The 17,766-nt window shown below is 51.4% G+C and overlaps 5 protein-coding genes across 5 annotated transcripts; 1 reads left to right on the forward strand and 4 right to left on the reverse strand.

Moving 5' to 3' along the window:
- Window positions 1-1,173: 1,173 nt before the first annotated feature.
- On the reverse strand, window positions 1,174-6,072 carry MRS44_016601 (uncharacterized protein; the record flags this gene model as incomplete). Its single annotated transcript, XM_065618090.1, has 5 exons — window positions 1,174-3,126; window positions 3,179-5,143; window positions 5,194-5,472; window positions 5,525-5,849; window positions 5,921-6,072. The coding sequence occupies 5 exons, from the start codon at window positions 6,070-6,072 to the stop codon at window positions 1,174-1,176; spliced, it is 4,674 nt and encodes a 1,557-aa protein (XP_065474162.1).
- A 1,633-nt stretch (window positions 6,073-7,705) lies between these two features.
- Window positions 7,706-9,750, reverse strand: MRS44_016602 (uncharacterized protein; the record flags this gene model as incomplete). The annotated part of the gene is made up of 2 exons (XM_065618091.1): window positions 7,706-8,037; window positions 8,115-9,750. The coding sequence occupies 2 exons, from the start codon at window positions 9,748-9,750 to the stop codon at window positions 7,706-7,708; spliced, it is 1,968 nt and encodes a 655-aa protein (XP_065474163.1).
- Window positions 9,751-11,096: 1,346 nt separating this feature from the next.
- Window positions 11,097-12,023, forward strand: MRS44_016603 (uncharacterized protein; the record flags this gene model as incomplete). The annotated part of the gene is made up of 2 exons (XM_046284156.2): window positions 11,097-11,103; window positions 11,281-12,023. The coding sequence occupies 2 exons, from the start codon at window positions 11,097-11,099 to the stop codon at window positions 12,021-12,023; spliced, it is 750 nt and encodes a 249-aa protein (XP_046130810.2).
- Window positions 12,024-12,354: 331 nt separating this feature from the next.
- MRS44_016604 (uncharacterized protein) lies at window positions 12,355-13,398 on the reverse strand (the record flags this gene model as incomplete). Its single annotated transcript, XM_046270138.2, has 1 exon — window positions 12,355-13,398. One exon carries the CDS (start codon window positions 13,396-13,398, stop codon window positions 12,355-12,357), a length of 1,044 nt encoding a protein of 347 aa, XP_046130809.2.
- A 1,283-nt stretch (window positions 13,399-14,681) lies between these two features.
- Window positions 14,682-16,469, reverse strand: MRS44_016605 (uncharacterized protein; the record flags this gene model as incomplete). The annotated part of the gene is made up of 2 exons (XM_046270137.2): window positions 14,682-15,886; window positions 15,938-16,469. The coding sequence occupies 2 exons, from the start codon at window positions 16,467-16,469 to the stop codon at window positions 14,682-14,684; spliced, it is 1,737 nt and encodes a 578-aa protein (XP_046130808.2).
- Window positions 16,470-17,766: the final 1,297 nt, after the last annotated feature.

Below are 17,766 nucleotides of genomic sequence, written 5' to 3' on the forward strand. Positions count from 1 at the left end.
CGGGGGAGGATCGGCGCATAAATCACCTTCCTGATCGGCGATAGAGCTGCCTTGGCCCGGCGGGGTTGAAGACAAGCATCTTGCTTCTCGCGCCATCCGAGATACAAATTGTATTGCGTGTGTAAGCACGGCGGATACTATGGAAGTTCCCCGCTTCTCGAATGCGTGATGGATCGGCAGTTGAGACTCGAAAATGCAACGCGATAAGCTTCTTTACCAACGTTGTAGGCGTAGGGCTTGGGGGGCTTTATAGATCTATGGGTCATCAAGCCTGTCGAAATTATAGTTCTCGCTTAACTGGGTTCATACCAAGCAGTTTTCGTAGTGGAAACCAGCGCTCAGCCGTCGAACATTGTGGTCGTGGGGGGCGGAAGCACCGGGCCTTGGCTTGCAAGCATGGTTATCTCAACTGCTAGAACTGCTCGATTGGGCTTAATGCTCGTACAAGGGGGAAGATGAGCACACGTGAGCAAGCATCATCGATGCCCTGATATAGAGGTGCTCATTGCTGTTGTCTCTAGCAGGTTCCTATCGAAACCTAGCTGTGAGGGTGCTATTGTACCAAAGCGCAGCAGAGCCAGATGAAATTCCAAATGGGAGGCGGACAAGCTGGAACGACATGGCCCGCGAATGAGAGGCTGCCCCGAGATTATTTAACAGAGTCTTGGCTTCAGATGACAGTGAGGCTAGTCAATTCCCCGCATCCCCAGGAGTGAACATCTTGGTACTGGAATAGGGTTAAAAATAACCTTAATTGTTGGGGTGTCTGCCAAAGATGGTCTCCTCCACCGGGTAGTGGCACTATCGACCTTCAGCTACGCCCTCGACAAAAGGCGCAATTATTCGATCTTCTAGCTCAGTTAACCCATCAAGGGCCGGGCTTCAACTATAATAAAGAACACATTGGCGCAATTATGCATACCACTTTTTCTTATTTCTCCCCAATTTCTTGTCTCTTTGTTTAAAACCTTATATAAGAGGCATACTCTTGAGAATATAGTTGGTGAGGGATGTCACAAGAAACGCCAGATTTGGATCAACTATCGGCTCCCATTAACATCCCATTCCAAGTTGCGCACACACAATTTCTGCCAATTTGGGAACAAATTATCCTAAGCCCCGCCAAAGTAAACCTACTGACCGAGATATCAGCCTTGCAAGGCTCTACCAGACCTACGCAACCTCCATTGTCACGATTCGACCCGAAGGACAGACAATTGCGAACCTCTTCCGTATAGCATCCACGATCAGCCTTCGGTGCTCAGTAGGAATGAAAAGCATACGCTCAGTTCCTCTCAAAATCCAGTCCCTTTCAAAACTCAGACCCCATCCAACAAGCTTGACGTCTTTGCTGGAATTGCTGTGCCCAGCAGCCTCCAGGATGCCGAACTGGGTGTTCATGCAAAAACTGGCTGTTGAAGTCCCGGCCTGACCTAACCCCAGCGTGCGAAAGACCCCATTGTCCAGCTTTTCCCTGTAGAGCGTGGGGCCGGAGTATGTGAATAGTTCCCGGGAGTCTGGAGAGAAGGCTAGTGGCGTGTTATACGAGGAGGATGTATAAATACATTCTCCGGTTGGAACGTAAAAGACCGTGGGAGGCCTAACGAAGGAGGAAACGGCATAAAACCCGGAATCTGGCGAGAATATAACCACGGTCTCACCAAACCGCTCTGTAGAAAGAAAACCTGGTGTCATCTCGCCAGGAAGGCCAAGTCGCTTGTTCTCAACCAGGTCCCAGACCACCGTCTCGCCCGTTCTATCTCTTATGGCAGCCCGCTCAACACTATTTGGGTAGGCAAGCCATGCTGATGCAGTGGCAGGCTTTTCAAAAAATGCCGGGTGAAAATCGGAAGTCTCCCGTGCCGAGACGCAAGAGCCTGTTCCCACGCTCCAAACCTTTGTTTTACCACCTTCTGTATGTGACAACAGCGTTTTGCCGTCCGGGGAGAAGATGAGGCTGATGATCCAATCGGTGTCGTCATCAGCTAGTCCTGTAGAAACTTCCTCTGGTGAGGGAAGTCGCGCTTCCCGAGGTGACTCCGCAGAACTTGTCGAGATGTCCCATAGCATGATTTTTTCATTCATGAAGTTACATGCTAGGAGTTTTTGGCCTGTTGGGAAAACAGACAAGTCGCCTATTCCAATACCGTGGCTATTCATGATCTTGATGCAAGCACCTGCTTCATTCCAGAGCCTAATACAGCTGTCGAATGAGCCGGTTATGAGGATACGGCCATCTGCAGAGAAGCAAACCACCATCACGCCTGTTATGTGATGTAGGGTTTGGCTGCAGATCCATTTTTTGGTGTCTGCCGCTTGATGCCAGACCTTGACCGCCCCATCTGCTGACCCCGTGGCGAGGCGTTTCCCATCGGGTGAGGAGGCGATTGGCAAGCCATGATCCTCCAAAGTTTGCTCGCAACTATGGGTAGCCAAGTTCCAGACTTTGGCTGCTCTACCGGCGGATCCAATGACCAGTTTGTCTTTCGACAGGAAAGTGGCGGATGGGCTGACAAGTCTATGACTGAGATCGTTGACTTTGACACGAGTCTTCCAGTTCCAGACGCGGACCCCAGCGCTTGTTACCGTCGCCAATTGCTCCCCGTCTGGTGAGAAAAGAACAGAGCGTATACCACCATCCGTAAGTGTTTGGATACAGTCAAATGTGTCGACTTGGAGAATCCTGGCTTGAATTTTAGTTGCGGCGGCCAACTTTCTGCCGCAAGGCGAGAAGGTGACACAATACACACGCATGTAGGGGGTGAACCTGAGTGTATACACACATTCACCCGAAGTTGCATCGTAGACTTTCGCTTCGTTTCCACACGCTGCCGCAAATAGGTGCCCATCTGGAGAGCAGGCGACACTAAGGACACTGCCGTAAGAAGAACCGGCGGAGATTGTCTGGATGCAGGGGTCCCAGTCGTCCTGCATATCGGGTCCGGACACAATCCACTTGGGTGTCTGCTTTTGGAATCGCTCTCGAACCTTGCTGCATCTTGGACTGAAGACGAGTGCCGAGGCGTAGACCTGGCGAGGAGCGATCTCGATGGCTGCTTTGTGATAGCGGACGAAACGGCGAGCATCTTGGAGGAATTCGAGGAAATCTTTGGCCTCTACCGGTCCCTGAGCCATTCTTAGTTGTCTTCGAGCAAGTGAAAAGACGGAGTAATCTTACCAGCACTGATTCAATATCGACAGTGGCCTTAGCTGCCACTGGCAGCTGCCCAAGGAGACTGAGTGCCTCTAGCCAATAGGTAAACTTGTCTCGCAAAAAGTGCATCACCTGGTCGACAATCGTGACGTCCTTTCTGCATGCGGCAGATTCCACAAGATGCCTGGCCCAGTGAAGGCACGAGTATTCGAGAGGAGACAATGGATCAGGGTTTGGACGTGTGAATTCGCCAATGAGTGTGCCATAAGAGCTCAGGCCGTAGATGTTCTCCTTCAGTCCAGATTGAAGAGTTTCGAGGCATCGCCGGGTCATTTGCAAGTGCTGGTGCTCGACTCCGTGGGGGAAAATGTGACCGCTGCCCTCATTGAGAAGATACTCCTTGGCCGACTGATGGACAAAGTAGACTGCGCCATCTTGATAGGTCAGAAAAGATCCGCAAGAGCCAATGGTGTCCATGACGTCCATTTCATCGTATCCTGCCATCAAATCGACAAAATCGATCATGTCGTTTGATTTGAGATGGCCGTAGGCGAGGCAGGGGGCGGCCAGAACCGCTTTCAGCCGATCAGACTCAGAGGATGTCAATATTCGATCCATCATAAGCTTGTAAAGATCAGGGAGGCCCTTTGGGAACTTTCTGAGCTCTTCCTCAACCCGACGTCTGGGCACATCAGACTCGGCCAGCCGTTGGCACACCAAGGCCACCCAGAGAAACGTATCTTCTGCGTGAGAAACCATGTAGTCATAGACTGTCTCTTTCAAATCCTTCTTTTTGCCTTTGCTGTTGTTCTTGTCGTCGCCCCAATTCTGGGCCAAATCATCTACCTTTGTTCGAATATATGACTGAACAGCCTGCGTAACTTTCTTCTTGTTTTCTTCATCTTCAAGCGTGATAGGAACTAGCCCCTGGATGCCTCTGAACTCTTCTTTGATCTCGGGCCAGTCGCGACTCGATACAATCCACTTGGCACGGCACGAGCTCGATAGCTTCACAATGAGTTTGACGAGGTTTGATCTGCCCGTCTTGCACTCATCCAAGGCGTCGATGATAAATATTGCGTCCTTGAGAATCGGATCCTGGAGCATCTCGGTCAAGACCTTGTCGAGAAGTAAGCTGGTATTGGGGCCCTCGAACAGCTTCTTCTTCTTCTTGTCGTACTCAACGCGAAGCTTTGACATGAGTGACGGATAATGATCGAGTATCATATAGATGAGACCGCGCATCACAGCTGTGTCACCGGATTGGTCTTTCTCTGTGGCCTGACAGAAAAAGTAGGAGAGCGGATCTGTCGACCTATCCAGCTGATCGATGATGCCACAGATGAGCATCGTCTTTCCTTTTCCGGGGTCGCCTTTGATCCAAAGGACGCGGCTTGATGCATCATTGGTGAATTTGCCGTAGCCAGGGTGTTCCAGGATCCAGTGGTACGAGCTCCAGAGTGGACTACCCCTGATTGTCTGAATCCTTTCCTTGTCCTTTTGGGGATCAGTGAGTAGCAAATCCACAAGGCACTCTTGGTCGTACTTGTCTTCTTCCCTCTCCTGCAGCCGTCGAAATTTGTCTCTGAAGAGTTTTTCTTGGGACCATGCGGCATCTCGGATCTCCTTGAGCTTCACCCTCATATCCTGCTCGGTGAACTCATCCACGTCTTTTTGGACAAGTGTCTCTGCGTCCTTGACTTCCTTGATCTTGTCGGTCCAGTCATCCAACTTGACTGAATCCCTGAGGACGACAGATATCCCATTGCGGTCATAGAGACAAACACTCCGCATCTGGAATAACAGAAGCTTCTGGTAGAGGTCGACCACGTGGCTTTCAAGATTACCTCGCAGGTCGGCAGTTGATGAGCTGGCTATGTCTTTGCTCAGCACGACGTCTGCCAGGTTCCAGTACCATTCCATTCGCGACAAGACGTAGGCGACGCCTTTACGGTTGATGCCTGGCTCTGTGACCGGGTTTGCGAGGATCTAACAATTCGTTAGCATTTATGGGGGAGAACTTAGGCGCGTAAACATACTTCTAGACCAAGAGACGCGCCGGCCCAGATAGTAGAGGCCTCGGGCGAGTACTTGACGGCCTTGTCCACAATGCCCTTGATCTTGTCCACGGTCCCGAGCACATCTGCAACAGCCTCCTTAAACTCTGCTTGCTTCTTGCACTTTTCCAAGCCGGCGTAAACCAGTTTCCACATATCAGCCGCCTCGGCACTTTTGCAGTGTTCCAAGTCCGGGACAGTCGGGGAAGCGCCCGTGCCAACCCATTCCTTCTTAAATTTGGAGAGGATCTCCTCGTATGCCTGGACTCTAGCGGGTTCCTTGTCATTTAGGTTGGCGTATGCTTTCTTCCACAATTGCTCGGGGAGGCTTTGTGGGGCACTCGGCGTAGCGGTCGTTGGCGGTGGGGGTGAGGCTGTCGATTGTGTTGGCGAGCAGGCCACTGGCTGTGGTGTTGGCGGTGCTAGCGACTGGGCTGTTGAAGATGACGACGACTAGGGTGATTGGGGAATTGTCGGCCGAACTGTCCCTGATGCTGCTGGCTGCGTTGTCGGGAAGGTCGCTGGCTGAGTCGTTGAAGATGTGGTGGGCTGAGCTGTGGGCGACGCTGTCGACTGGGTTGATTGCGGGTTGGCCGAGGGCGCTGCTGATGATGCTGGTAACTGGCCTGTCAAAGAGACTGCGGATTGGGCAGTTGTAGTAGCTTGTGCTTGTGCAGTCACGGGCGTTGTCGTTGTCGATGCTTTCGACGTTGGTGTAGCTACTGAAGAGCTTGTGGCATGATCGGGAGTCGTCGACTGTGCCGTAGAAGGTCGCTTCGACGCGGGGTCATCTTGAGAATCCGAGCCACCACGCTTTTTCCTGATCTTGCTCTTGAACTTGTCCCAGAGGCCAGGCGCCATGGTCACTCATTGAACGCTGGCTGCAAAGCAATTGATGAATGAGGGAATATCGAGGATGCGGAGAAGATGGGAAGCTGACATTGAGGCAGCGAGGAAGAAGAATCAGGCTGTGATGCCAAGTAAAATAATTGGTGGCTGAATGCTGCATAGGATGGCATGAGCAATGTTGACAAGGGTGGATGCTCTTGGATCTAGGAATCAAAGGTAAACAATCAAGATAGCTGCTTACCTGGCTTAATATTAGTGTTTAATTAACTAATGGTTATCCCCAATGATAGACTATCTTTATGAAATACTACTAGACAAGTAACGAGCCTACTTTAATCACCAAATTGCCTAGTCACGCGGTCAGAGAAAAAGATGAGACACCATAAAGGCAAAGTATCTCTAACTCTTAGGGAAGAGTAGTATTTTATGCGGGAAGAATCCACCTAAATATAAAAAGAATTGAGAAAATATAAGATAATAATAATTTAGACTTTATAAATATTTTATAGAATTTTATAGAATTTTTAACAAGGCTCATATAAGGCGGCCTTGGTCTTAGTGTCTTATTTCTTCCTTGGACCGCGTGCTAGTGTTGAAGTGTTTTCGCTCCGCGGGAGACTCACCGATCGACCTGTGGGGCCGAGCTGAAACCTGCATGATGCAATTCAAGTCAATGAACAAGATACCAAAGAACTCGGAGACGAAACTCAAGCACGCCAAAATCCATTTCCGTTTCTAGAACTGAGCTCCTGCCGCTCTAAGCTGGGTTCAGGCTGAGGCGGGCTGAGCTTGGGCTGAGCAGGCCCATTTTTGGGATCGCATACCCCTGAACTAAATCTGGGACCACATCCCTGTTTTGGGTCGGTTCGGGGGAGAGAAGTTGCTCTATGTCGAGGTCCTCGTGGCCCTGAAGCGCGAAAGACAAGGTCATGGAGCCAGACCAGGGGGGCTTGGAAGTAGGTGGGACAACTTGGAATTGCATTATCAAGTTCTTGACTCAGTCATGGTCGGCATTACTCTAGAATCTAGCGAAACTAAAACGAGTCTTATTTCTGGAGTACCAATCTAGTCTTATTAGGCCTTTCTAAGAATTATGACATTTCGTTCATCTCAAGTTACCCATGCTGCCGCCCCAGCCTTCATCAAATGAGCTTTGGTAGCGGGACAGAATCATTGAGCGGCCCATTGGTCTCGGGGAGAAGCACTCCCTGCCGGTGAGAACAGAGGCTAAGCTAAGTGGATTACAAGCAAAAGTAGTAGAAACTGTGTGTGCGGAACTTGGAACGGGTTAGTTAATGGGGGCGGATAGTTAATCTACTGACTTTTCTATTTAATGCGTGTTCGTTCCTAGATCATGCGTCGCTCTATTTTACCTCTCCCTCGTCAAGAGGAAGTGCCGATTGCCACCTCAACGGGATCCAATATGGGCGGTACCTGAAAACAACACTCAAATGACCTCGTAGCTCAACGTGGGTGGTCGTATTTGCAGCCCCCCAAGCCCCAGCAGAACCGCAGCTGCGTTACAACGAACCAGCAAATGCTGGGGAAAAAACAGAAGAATACCGCCGTAGGATTAGCGCTATAGCTACTTCCTCTAACAATGATGATGTACAGAGTATTGCGCTTGCCCCTAATCTCCCTTTCTCTAGCTCCGATTCAAGGGCTTGTTCTTGTTACATCTGTGCTTACGGAAGTATTGGGTGTTGTATGTCTTCTCACACTCCACACAGAACGTTCCTCTCTCAAGCATCGGCCCATGACAATTCTCGTAATGTCGATTCGCGTACTCCTTCCTCGTGTATCGCTTGTCGCATTCGCTATCGCGGCATTTCCAGGGACGTGGCTTGTCATCAACTTGAAAACGGCCTCTGCCACTTCTCGAGCCCGCAACAGGGCTTTTCCGAGACTGTCTGCGGCTATCGTACCATTCTGCGGTATTGGTGGTGGCAGGCGTCCCCGTCGCCATGTCGTAGAGCCCTGTCAAGAGTGTTTGTTTAGCCAATGCTTCAAACGGTTGGAGAGCTGATGAGGCAAACAAGCAGGATATGACTTACATAGGAGAAATATCAGCAGCATACTAAAGATGGCACCGGCCATCAACTTGGCCCACAGCAATGATTTTCGAGGCCGGGCTCGGCCGACTGTGGCCGTCTCCCTGTGTTGGGTCGACTCAGTCCCAATACTCAGGCCTCCCGGGTCAGGATCCTTCGGTGGGCGCTGCTTCTTCCGAGATGGCCTCTGCTTGATCTTCCCAGATTTCCACTGTTTGGCGAACGTCGGGAAGGCTAGTAGATGTCCCACTGTGGCAATGAGGTCAGCTGTGAGACGCTCGGCACGCTGAAACAAATCGTGGTAGTCGAGGTTCGATGGCGTCTCCCACATATACCACTTCATCTTCCAGATGTTCAATGCCGCATCGTTGAACAAATCACGGTCAGTACCATGAAATAAGGGAACCCATCGCGGCAGGTCTCGCTCAAATATGGAGTCATAGGATAGGCAATGAGACGTATCGTGGGCATGGAGCGCGGCCACCACTGCTTTGCAAACGCAGAGGATAGCCATCGTCATGCCGAGCTCCTGTGGAGTGTAGCCGTGAGAAATCTTTTCCAGCGCCTCCATGCCGAATCGCCAGGCCTTTGTCGAGTTGGAAAAACGTCCTCGCACTTGCTCAAAAATCCTATGTTGCCTCACCTTCGAGTATTGTCGGATGAAGAATGCCCGCACGGCTGCCTTTGCTTCTCTGGGGTTCTTGATGCGGGGTTGCTGTTTTGGTTTGACCAACAGCTGTTTATCGTCATTGGTGGCCGGCTTGTAAGAACAAGCACGAGCCCCAGAGCTGTGGTTGTGCGTGAGTGCTGCAACCGAATTGTCCTGGGCGTGGAGGTATGCACCCTTTTCCATCTGGAAAGGGACGCCACTATTGCCCTCGTTCTCTGCCGCCTTAGGCAGGGCCGTCTCGCCTTCTTTGTTTCCACGCACATCGTGCCCATTGACATTTACCATGTTGTCGGGAAGCTCTTTGTTGGCTTGGTTCTCTGAAAGAGCCTCGGAGATTTGGTAAGATAGGCGATCCACGACAACTTGCGTGCTCAAAAGTTCCCCGATGTCGCTGTCACGCGCCGCTTCGAACAAGTTGAACTCTCGCATACTACTACGGCCATTCTCCGGTAGCACATCCCAGAGGATATCGCTCGGGTCCATATGCTGAGGGACCGGCAAGATCACTTCGTACTCCTGGGCCAGAAAGCCGTTGACTAGCAGCCTGAGAGGGAGGAAGGGTTGTGCGGTAACACTTCCTACCGGGGCGTAGATGACGTTTTTCAGGCGCTTCTCGAGGCAATCGTATTGATCCAACAGGTCAGCGCTGTTCCAGACGTCCCGGTCAAATAGTGAGAGTCGCTTATCCCGACCAAGAACATCGATGAGGGTGTTTTCGAGTGCCTTGTTCAGGACTTCGATCTCGGTACTGACAGGGCTCTTGTAGACGATGAACGCGAAGTCTAGCGGGACGAGTTGATAGCAGTGGCAGTCGGTCGAACAAAGCATATCCGAGCGATTGTTGTCGATGTAAACTCCCTCGCCGAAAGAGTCGCGGATAGAGACGGATGTGTAGGTGGACTCGACAGTGCGAAACACGGGCAGCCCACGAGCGGAGTCGGGGTAGTAGAGACAGCCCTGTTCGAACATGCCGTTCGCAACATCCGGGGTGGCTTCATCGGCACTTTCATTGGCACTACAAAGCTCAATGGTTAGTCATTTCCCAGGCGGCTCTCCATCTCCATGGGGGTGGGACGAGGTGGACCTTGCCTTGTCAAGCCTGGGTCCGGCGGGGTTTGGTGGAGCATCATCCAGATGTCTAACAGCAGGCATGGATGTGGATACAAGATTGGCGACCGTGACGAATCGGAAAGTGAACGTAGGGCTTCAGTATCAGGACAGAATGATAATAAAGAATCAGAGGTTTGTATCTGAGAAGAGAATGGAGGACTCGAGGCAGTGGTGGCCCTTTATCTCAAGGTGGGCGGAGGATCACTTATAGCTGAAGGACAGCTATCCACAGTGAGGGCGCCACAGAGAAGTGTGTCTGATTCCTGGGTAGGTACCTACCTACTGGCCCAGGTCTTTCGAGAACCTCCAGATTTTCCGAAAACCTCCAGCTTTTCTTGGTACCCACATTCCAATCTCCGTGGCGATTGTCTCAGCTGCTCTCTCGTTGGCAACCCGGCTGCATGTTCCCACTTGCCCCTCCCTCTTGGCGACGCAGCGCTGTGTGCTTCCTCACAACCTCACCGACTCCAGTATTTCCACCTCCAGGGTTTCGCCCTCCCGACAACTCTCACCACCCTAGACCCTAGACATCTCCTAAATTGTCTAGGGTGCCTGGGGAATCGTCGAGACGGGACGAAACGTGACTGCTGGCAATAAATTAATAATACAACATTATAATTTCGCAAATATGTATTAGAATCATTATCATTGAGGACAAGGGAAGGCTCCAGAAATTATGAATACCAATTCATGATCTTTATGATATTTTTAGAGCCACCCTTAGAGTAGGATGAGCTAGTCCCTTTGTCATGGTGACATTGTCCCCTTGACTCGTGGATCGTTGCATCAATGAGGCTCTGCAAGGCGTGGTCATGTGAGCCTGAACCCAGAACCCCCCTTCTGTCCCCTGCAGCCTGTGACGCTGATTGGCATTGGGCCGTGTCGTTCTGGACGGTCCCGTCCTCGACGGCCGGGCACCTCGCCGTCCGCACGTCATCCCACCGGTGGAAAGCACCTGTGACGCGGCGAGGCGGGCTCGGCATTGGAGCCTCCAGGTTTTTTTTTTAACTTGCGGTCGTTTCGAATGAATGCCAAATTCACATCCCTTTCCAACTCACCCTCGACATCTCGCTCGTTTTAAAAGTGACTGGTGATCCATAATCGACCCATCCGTGAACATTTCATCCTCTAGTTAACTACCTGTCTACCGACACAATTGTCTTCTCTCCGTTCCGCCCAGAACTACTACACCCTGGTTCCTAACCATGCAAGGTGAGTGAGGCGGACGGGTCCTCACCGTCTCTCGCCTGTTGCTTCTTTGTCGTCACATGCATCTCAACAAATCCGCCCGTTCACTGCGTTTCCCGCCTGTCGCCTTTAATTACTCCCTTGAATTGTCCGCTCAATCACCTGCAGAATAATCACTGACCAGTTCCCAAATATTGTTAGCCCAAAACCTTGTACTTCCTTGCAATGAGGGACCGCCCTCACCGTACTTGTCTCGGGGCAACAATTACGCGACGTGCCACTGCGTTACAAAGCGCCATGTGCCGGCCAGCTCTACAACGGCCCAACTGGGATTCAATGGCCGCATCTCTCGCTATCCAGTCAACGCCACCCTCCGTTGTTTTGTCGACCTGAATGTGTTCCAAGCCAAAGCCGATGGCGAGTACGTCGCAGCCTGCTTCGAGGTGGCCCCGCAGGCATGGAGCCTTGGACCCGTGCAATTGCAGCGTGTGCTTGTTTATGAGGACGCCTTCTTTTCCGCCGTGCAGTCTAGTGGCACTCCGAGCGACGTGGCCCCAGCCGCAGCCTTTTTCCCCAATTGCCCGCCCGGGTCGTGCGTGGGGAACGTCTCCCCTCCATTGTTTACGTACCGCGAGGCCATGATCAACACCTTCTGCCATGAACTCGGCCATGGACACGGTTTGCGTCACGAATTGCCTGCTCAGACGGAGAAGGACGACCCATTGATCCACTCGGGCTTTCTCAACCCTGAGTCTGTCATGAACTACTACAACCACCCACTCGAGATGGCAGTCGACGGACCGGACATCGTGCCCATAAACGTTCCCTATACCTACGATGCAAACACCTTGCAGGGGCTCCCTATCGATGTGGTGCCGCCGACCTCTGAGCCATGTCAAGTACCATGGAAGGAGGGAGTGCAAGAAGGAAGTTGGTTCAATTAGGTAGCTGCATTTATATAAATCATTGATCATCTAACCTTGACTATCAAGTGGAAAGACAATCCCCTGAGTGATGTTAGTTTAAGGTTGGGTAAAAATGGATGTGGGCTCAACTCACCAAGATCCAAAACCGTCCCAAATCTGGGCCCCTCGGTGGCGAGCTTGAGTCACGTCCGCAGTTTGGAGCGACATGAAGCTCAGCACGGGCGTCAATCGCCATCACATTTCTCGGTCTGGCGACCAGCGTATCTAGCTCCATTGGTTAGTGACATGTTTGGGTTCAGATTGACGAAAAGGCGCACCTCAGCCAAGCGGCTGTCAACAAGACACAGGCTCAGCTCCTAGACAGACGTGTCGAGATGTCGTCAAGAATATTACTCTTGAGCTTCTCTATAAAGGACTCTATCGCATCGCTGTCTACTCCGTGCTCCCTGAGAAAATCGACCTTGTCTCCCAAGTCCACATGGTCGTCCCGCAACTCAAGCAGCCTGCTGTCAAGTTCTTCCAGCACGTTTGCAGTATTGTGGTCATCAGCTTGTAGCTGCTCGACTTCTCTTTTTAGCTCTTGGTTATCCTTCTCCAAGGCAGCGACTCGTTGCTGGAGTTGTTGATTCTGCTCTTGCGTCGCCTTGAGCTCGGCCCAGATCAGGGCGATCTGGCTTGTGGCATCGTCTTCGCTTCCGGCCCGATGTCGCTTCTTCTCGTTGATTGGAGCCATGGGAGGTGGAGGCTCGGTTTCATCGTACGATGGCGGAGCGTCTTGGACTTGAGCGCAGAGTTGAATAACCTTAGCTCCCGTGCCGTGGTACATGCTGGCGAGGTCATCTTGATGGCGAAGAGGCTTTAGGCGGGCCTGGCGAATCGCATCGCTGATGGACTGCAGCGTGACTTTGGGCAGCTTGGTGGCCTCGATGTAGATGCGAAAGGAAGTTATGTCGGAGAGCATGCGAACGGCGTCGAGGACTCTGCCCGACTGTGCTCGGGTTGGCGACAGTGGCTCTTTGGCGGCGAGGGGAACGAGTACTTCGAGGTTTCGGCTGACTTGGAAGTCTAGGCGAAGGGTGGTGCAATCGAACTTCTGCTGTACGATATTCGGAGCAGTCGCGGCAAAGGTAAAGTGGAGGGAGGTGATCGAGGGAGGATGGATCGGGATGAAAACGTCTGAAACGCCTTTGATGCCTTTGAGGTTCATGGGAAATCGCAATTCGAAGAGGGCACATGAAGTATCGTCACAGAAGCGAATCCTTAGCCTGATATCGTCGATCTTGGGGTCGGGCTTGACCAAGTGATGCGTCTCATCATTGCATTCCCACTCGACGACGGCGGGCGTGCTCAGGTCAACATCCAAGCATGATGAAGCAGGCTTCCTAAGATCCATAAGCAACAAGGCAGCTAGGGGGCTTACCTCGAAGAGCCAACATCACACACAAACAAAGAGGATCAGTTTCGCTGACAGGCAACCTGCTTAGTCTCCAGAACTCTGCGAGACCAAGCAAGCCCCTTCCGCAGGCCCCGGTTCTTCCAGCGAAGGAGGCGACGAGCGCTCGTTCGATGGGTAGAAGTCGGAATTTAATGACCTGTGGCGCGAGTCACCGGCTCTTTGAATGTGCGTGAATGCGGCGACGTGAAGATGCGACGCGATGCGATGGAGCACGGAGGTTGAGTGACGAGAAAGAGCGAATGAGGAGCGAGTCTCACGGAAAAGTAACCGACTTGGCCTCCAGAACTCTGCAAGGCCAGTCAGGTCGCTTCTCTCGACTCTGGGTATTTCAAAGACAGGAAAAGAAGTCAACCCATTTGAGAGCTCGAAGTGGAGGATGCACAAGGGCAAGGGCGCGTGAGCTGTGATGATGAAAGGAGGAGGTTGATTGCTAGGCTTGGCGGGGAGAGGAAGCAAATGTGGGGCGACATCACATGACCCTTTCGTTCACTGCGAGGCGGGCCAGGCAGGATGACTAGAAAAATGGTCCAAGGGGAGAAGCAGAGCCTTCTGCCATGTTTCTCCCAGGCGAGCCATGACAGTGAATGCGAATTTTTCCCGTTTGGATGTGTAGTATTCCCCGTGGCAGCCTTGCTGGAGGGCCTGGGATGAGCGATACTGCGATTCGCGATTCACTTTTGTCTCTTATCGCGTATCGCACGTGACCCTCTTCTCAGAACCGATCAACCTTGCTGATCCACAATCCACAAGAGCCTTCAGCCACTGTGGCTGGCAAGTTGGTCGCGCAAGCCACACTCACACAGATCACCCTGTGGCTGACACAAATATGTGGGCACATTCATGGAAAGATCGCCGCGTCAAGTGCGCCCATTATTTATGCACCTCTGGAGGTCTCTGATTCATCCCAATTCTCAAAGGCTGCGGTGCTTCAGAAACATCAGTTAGGTACGTATAGTCACTTTTGATGAATGGCTGTTAAGATAATTAGGGTGTCATGAATGAAACCTTACCTTATCCTTAGATATTTCCCTTGTAGCTCTATTCAGCATATCTGACGACTCATTGATCATCACCACACTGGAGCCACGGAATGGTTTCTTGAGTTAATGTATTTCTTGGTGTCTAAGCTAGTTTTGTTTACATAGACATCACATACTCAGTAGGCAATCGGAATGCATTTCGGATGCGTTCATGAACACAGGGCCAACTGCCCTCCAGGCTCACCTCGCAACCGCAAATCTGCTCTTGGCCCGTATCGAATGCCCGTGGAAATACAAGATGTAAGGGATAGCTGCAAGAACGACCGATATGCAAGCCATAATGGTGAGCGTGTAGTGCGTACCCATGTTCTCATAAAAGGGGATGCCGACGACTGTCATTCCGCCCGCGATCACATATCGAGTCAAGGCGACAAACGTAAGCGCCGAGGCGGCATAAATCTCGTAAGAATCGATGATGTACATATAGACGCAGATAAAAACGCCTGTCACGCCGTAGCCAAAGACGACAACGGCAAGAATAGCGGACCAGATGCTAATGTGGGAGTAGTTGGTCCAGCCCAACCAGAACAGAGAAACGGGGATGGCGACCGCAGCGCCGAGCATGGCATACCACAGTCGTATTTCTGGCTTAAACCCGGTTTTGCCTTCAGATCGTATGGCTTTGGTCGTCTTCTGGTAGACGAACGGGACGGAGACAAAGTTGATGTAGGTGCCGAGGAACATGGCGATGAAGATGATGTTGGTAAGGCCCTGGTCGAGGTCGTATGTGTACTCAAAGATGTATGGCCATCCAACAAGGAAGGTGAAAAGGACGATATAGAGGACGCTGATGTATAAAGTCATGGCGATGATGATCGGTTCAGTTAGCATGAGGAATGGGCGTGTCATGCTGACTTTGAGCCGACTGAAGAGACTGGCGTCCGTAATCTCGTGCTCGCAGCGAAATCGATCATCGCCTGTGATTTTTCGATAATGTGCAGCCTTCCATTGCAAGAGTAAAGGGCCGTAGGTTTCTGGCATGAAAAGCAGGACCAGGAGCAGCACGAGCCCAGAAGAGATGAGTATAGACCACTCAGTCCAACGCCAGCTCACTGCCGTCGAAGGACCTATGTACGCACCCATAACGGCGCCGATCATTGGGCCGCCAAAGCAAGTGATAGCATAGAGGGGAAAACTCCAGGTCTTCTCAAGACTGTTGTACATGTCGGCGATGGACCCTCCAGAACAGACGAGCGGTGTTGACGCCGAACATCCAGCGAGGAATCGAAATGTGATTTGGGCTCCAAAGTTAGGGGCAAGTCCTGCAGCCATGATCCATATCATGAATACAGCCATGGAAACTGTATAGACTGCGTTTCTGCCAAAGGTTTCGGAGAATGGGCCTGCCACCAAGGATCCAAGGCCCATGCCCACAAGATATAGGCCTATATAGTTGTTAACATCCGGTGTGTGAATAGGACCTCATCGCAACGCACCTGTGGCGAGTGATTCGGCAACTTCGCTGACGCCGAGTGAAGCTGCAGCTTGTGGTAGAACAGCCGCATCAATGCCTGATGCGGCTCCAACAAAGAGCGCTATGACAGAGATCTGCAGCGTCACACCGATACGTCTGCCAAGAGACCAGTTCTGTGGATTCAATGGATCGTCCAGACCTTGCCAATCAACAACGAATACCTTTTGGCCGTGTCCCCGAGCGTCGTGATCTCGAACGTGGATGCCAGTCAGGACTTGACTGAGAGCAACTCCAGCAGACTGACATTGCTGGATTGCCTCGTTTGTCGTGTTCCTATGCATCGAGACTGGGCACTCTTCGATGTCGGCAGTACCCTCATTCAAGATAGAAGAGTCTGGCCCAGACTCCTCCTTTTTCTCCTCATCTGAAGGACCTTGACCGGCTCCTTCACGCTTGGTATCAGGTAAGAGGTTTCCTCTCGCCTTTTCGACATCTCGATCAATCTGGGCCTGAGCAGCAGCCGCCGCCCGACGATACTGAAGAAAGGACTGCATCTCGTAGAAGAAAAGAACGACTTGGCAGAATTCAACTATGAACAAACTGGGGCCGAAAAGCGCATTTATCGTGCAGAGATGTCAACATTTATTATGGAGTACAGGATATGTCAACAATTTTTGCGGAGTCAAGACGTCAACATTTTGCACGCGGGAAATCCGAATATCCTTCTCTGTCGGAAACAGACGAATAGAATTGTCCGAATAATGTGGGAAAATGGAGTCTAGACGGCTTTTGGTGTTCGGAAAGCGTTCCGCGTATCGGCCAGACATGGGAAAGTCGGGGATTAGATACAGCAATCTGAGATCGGCAAGAAGGCCGTTATCTGGCAGTCCATGATGCGAGATCTGGTGTTGCTTTGCATGTATCGGTTCCGGAACTGATAGCCACTATTTGCAGTGCACCATATGCACTATGTAACACATAATATGTTTCTCGGCCGAGGACATGGCATCCTTCAACTCACGCGACTCGCGTGTTTCATTAGTCCTGATTATCAAGAAGCGAACGTCAGCCCTTGCTTAGCGCTTCAAGCGATGGCACTAGCGGAAACAATGTCGGGGTTCGGATGACACTTCCATTAGCGGGGTGTCATCATTTTATGTCTTGTCAAATACGACAGGGAATGATCACTTTTTGGCATCTTGCATCCCTGGGGTTGGAACATGAAGTGTCGAGGGACTATTGTCTTTTGTAGGTCGGTCGCTCCGGCTCCAAAATCTAGACCTTGACAACCCAGTTCTACTTAACTTTCATACTATCCAGGGTGCCTGGAAAGCTGACATTCCTTCGTCTTTAGACTTTGAGGCTCGGGCAGTGTCCGAGTCCGTGTTCTCCCTCGTCTAGCGCCATGTCCTACCGTTTCTCACCAACCAACAAAACCGCTGTTGGTTCCAGGATGTCTGACAATACGACCCATCCCAACTGCCCCCAATGTCCAACGCGACAAGGTTAAAATTCTTCATTCGTCATGAAACATCCATTTTGGAAGGATTAATATTACTGAGGAGACAGTATAATTACCATATTAGTCAAGCGGACCTCGACAGCGAACGGACGAAGCTTGGATCAAGCAAGTCGTCTATACGCACATGGCAAAACTGGGCCAGGTGGTTTTTTCTGCCCTACACAGCAGGGCTGATGAAAAATTCGGTGCATTTTGAGCAAGGGGGCTGGTTTCAGACCCACGAAGTCTCGTGATACATGATGGTTGGGTGCTTGCTTGACAATGCAAAGGGACACTTTCCCCAGTCAACATGAGCATAGGGGAACCCCCTGAGGCATAGACTCGGGAAC

This window comes from Fusarium solani (assembly GCF_023522795.1).
Source record: "Fusarium solani strain SB1 chromosome Unknown bctg00000012, whole genome shotgun sequence".
In the NCBI taxonomy this organism is placed as follows: Eukaryota; Fungi; Ascomycota; class Sordariomycetes; order Hypocreales; family Nectriaceae; genus Fusarium; species Fusarium solani.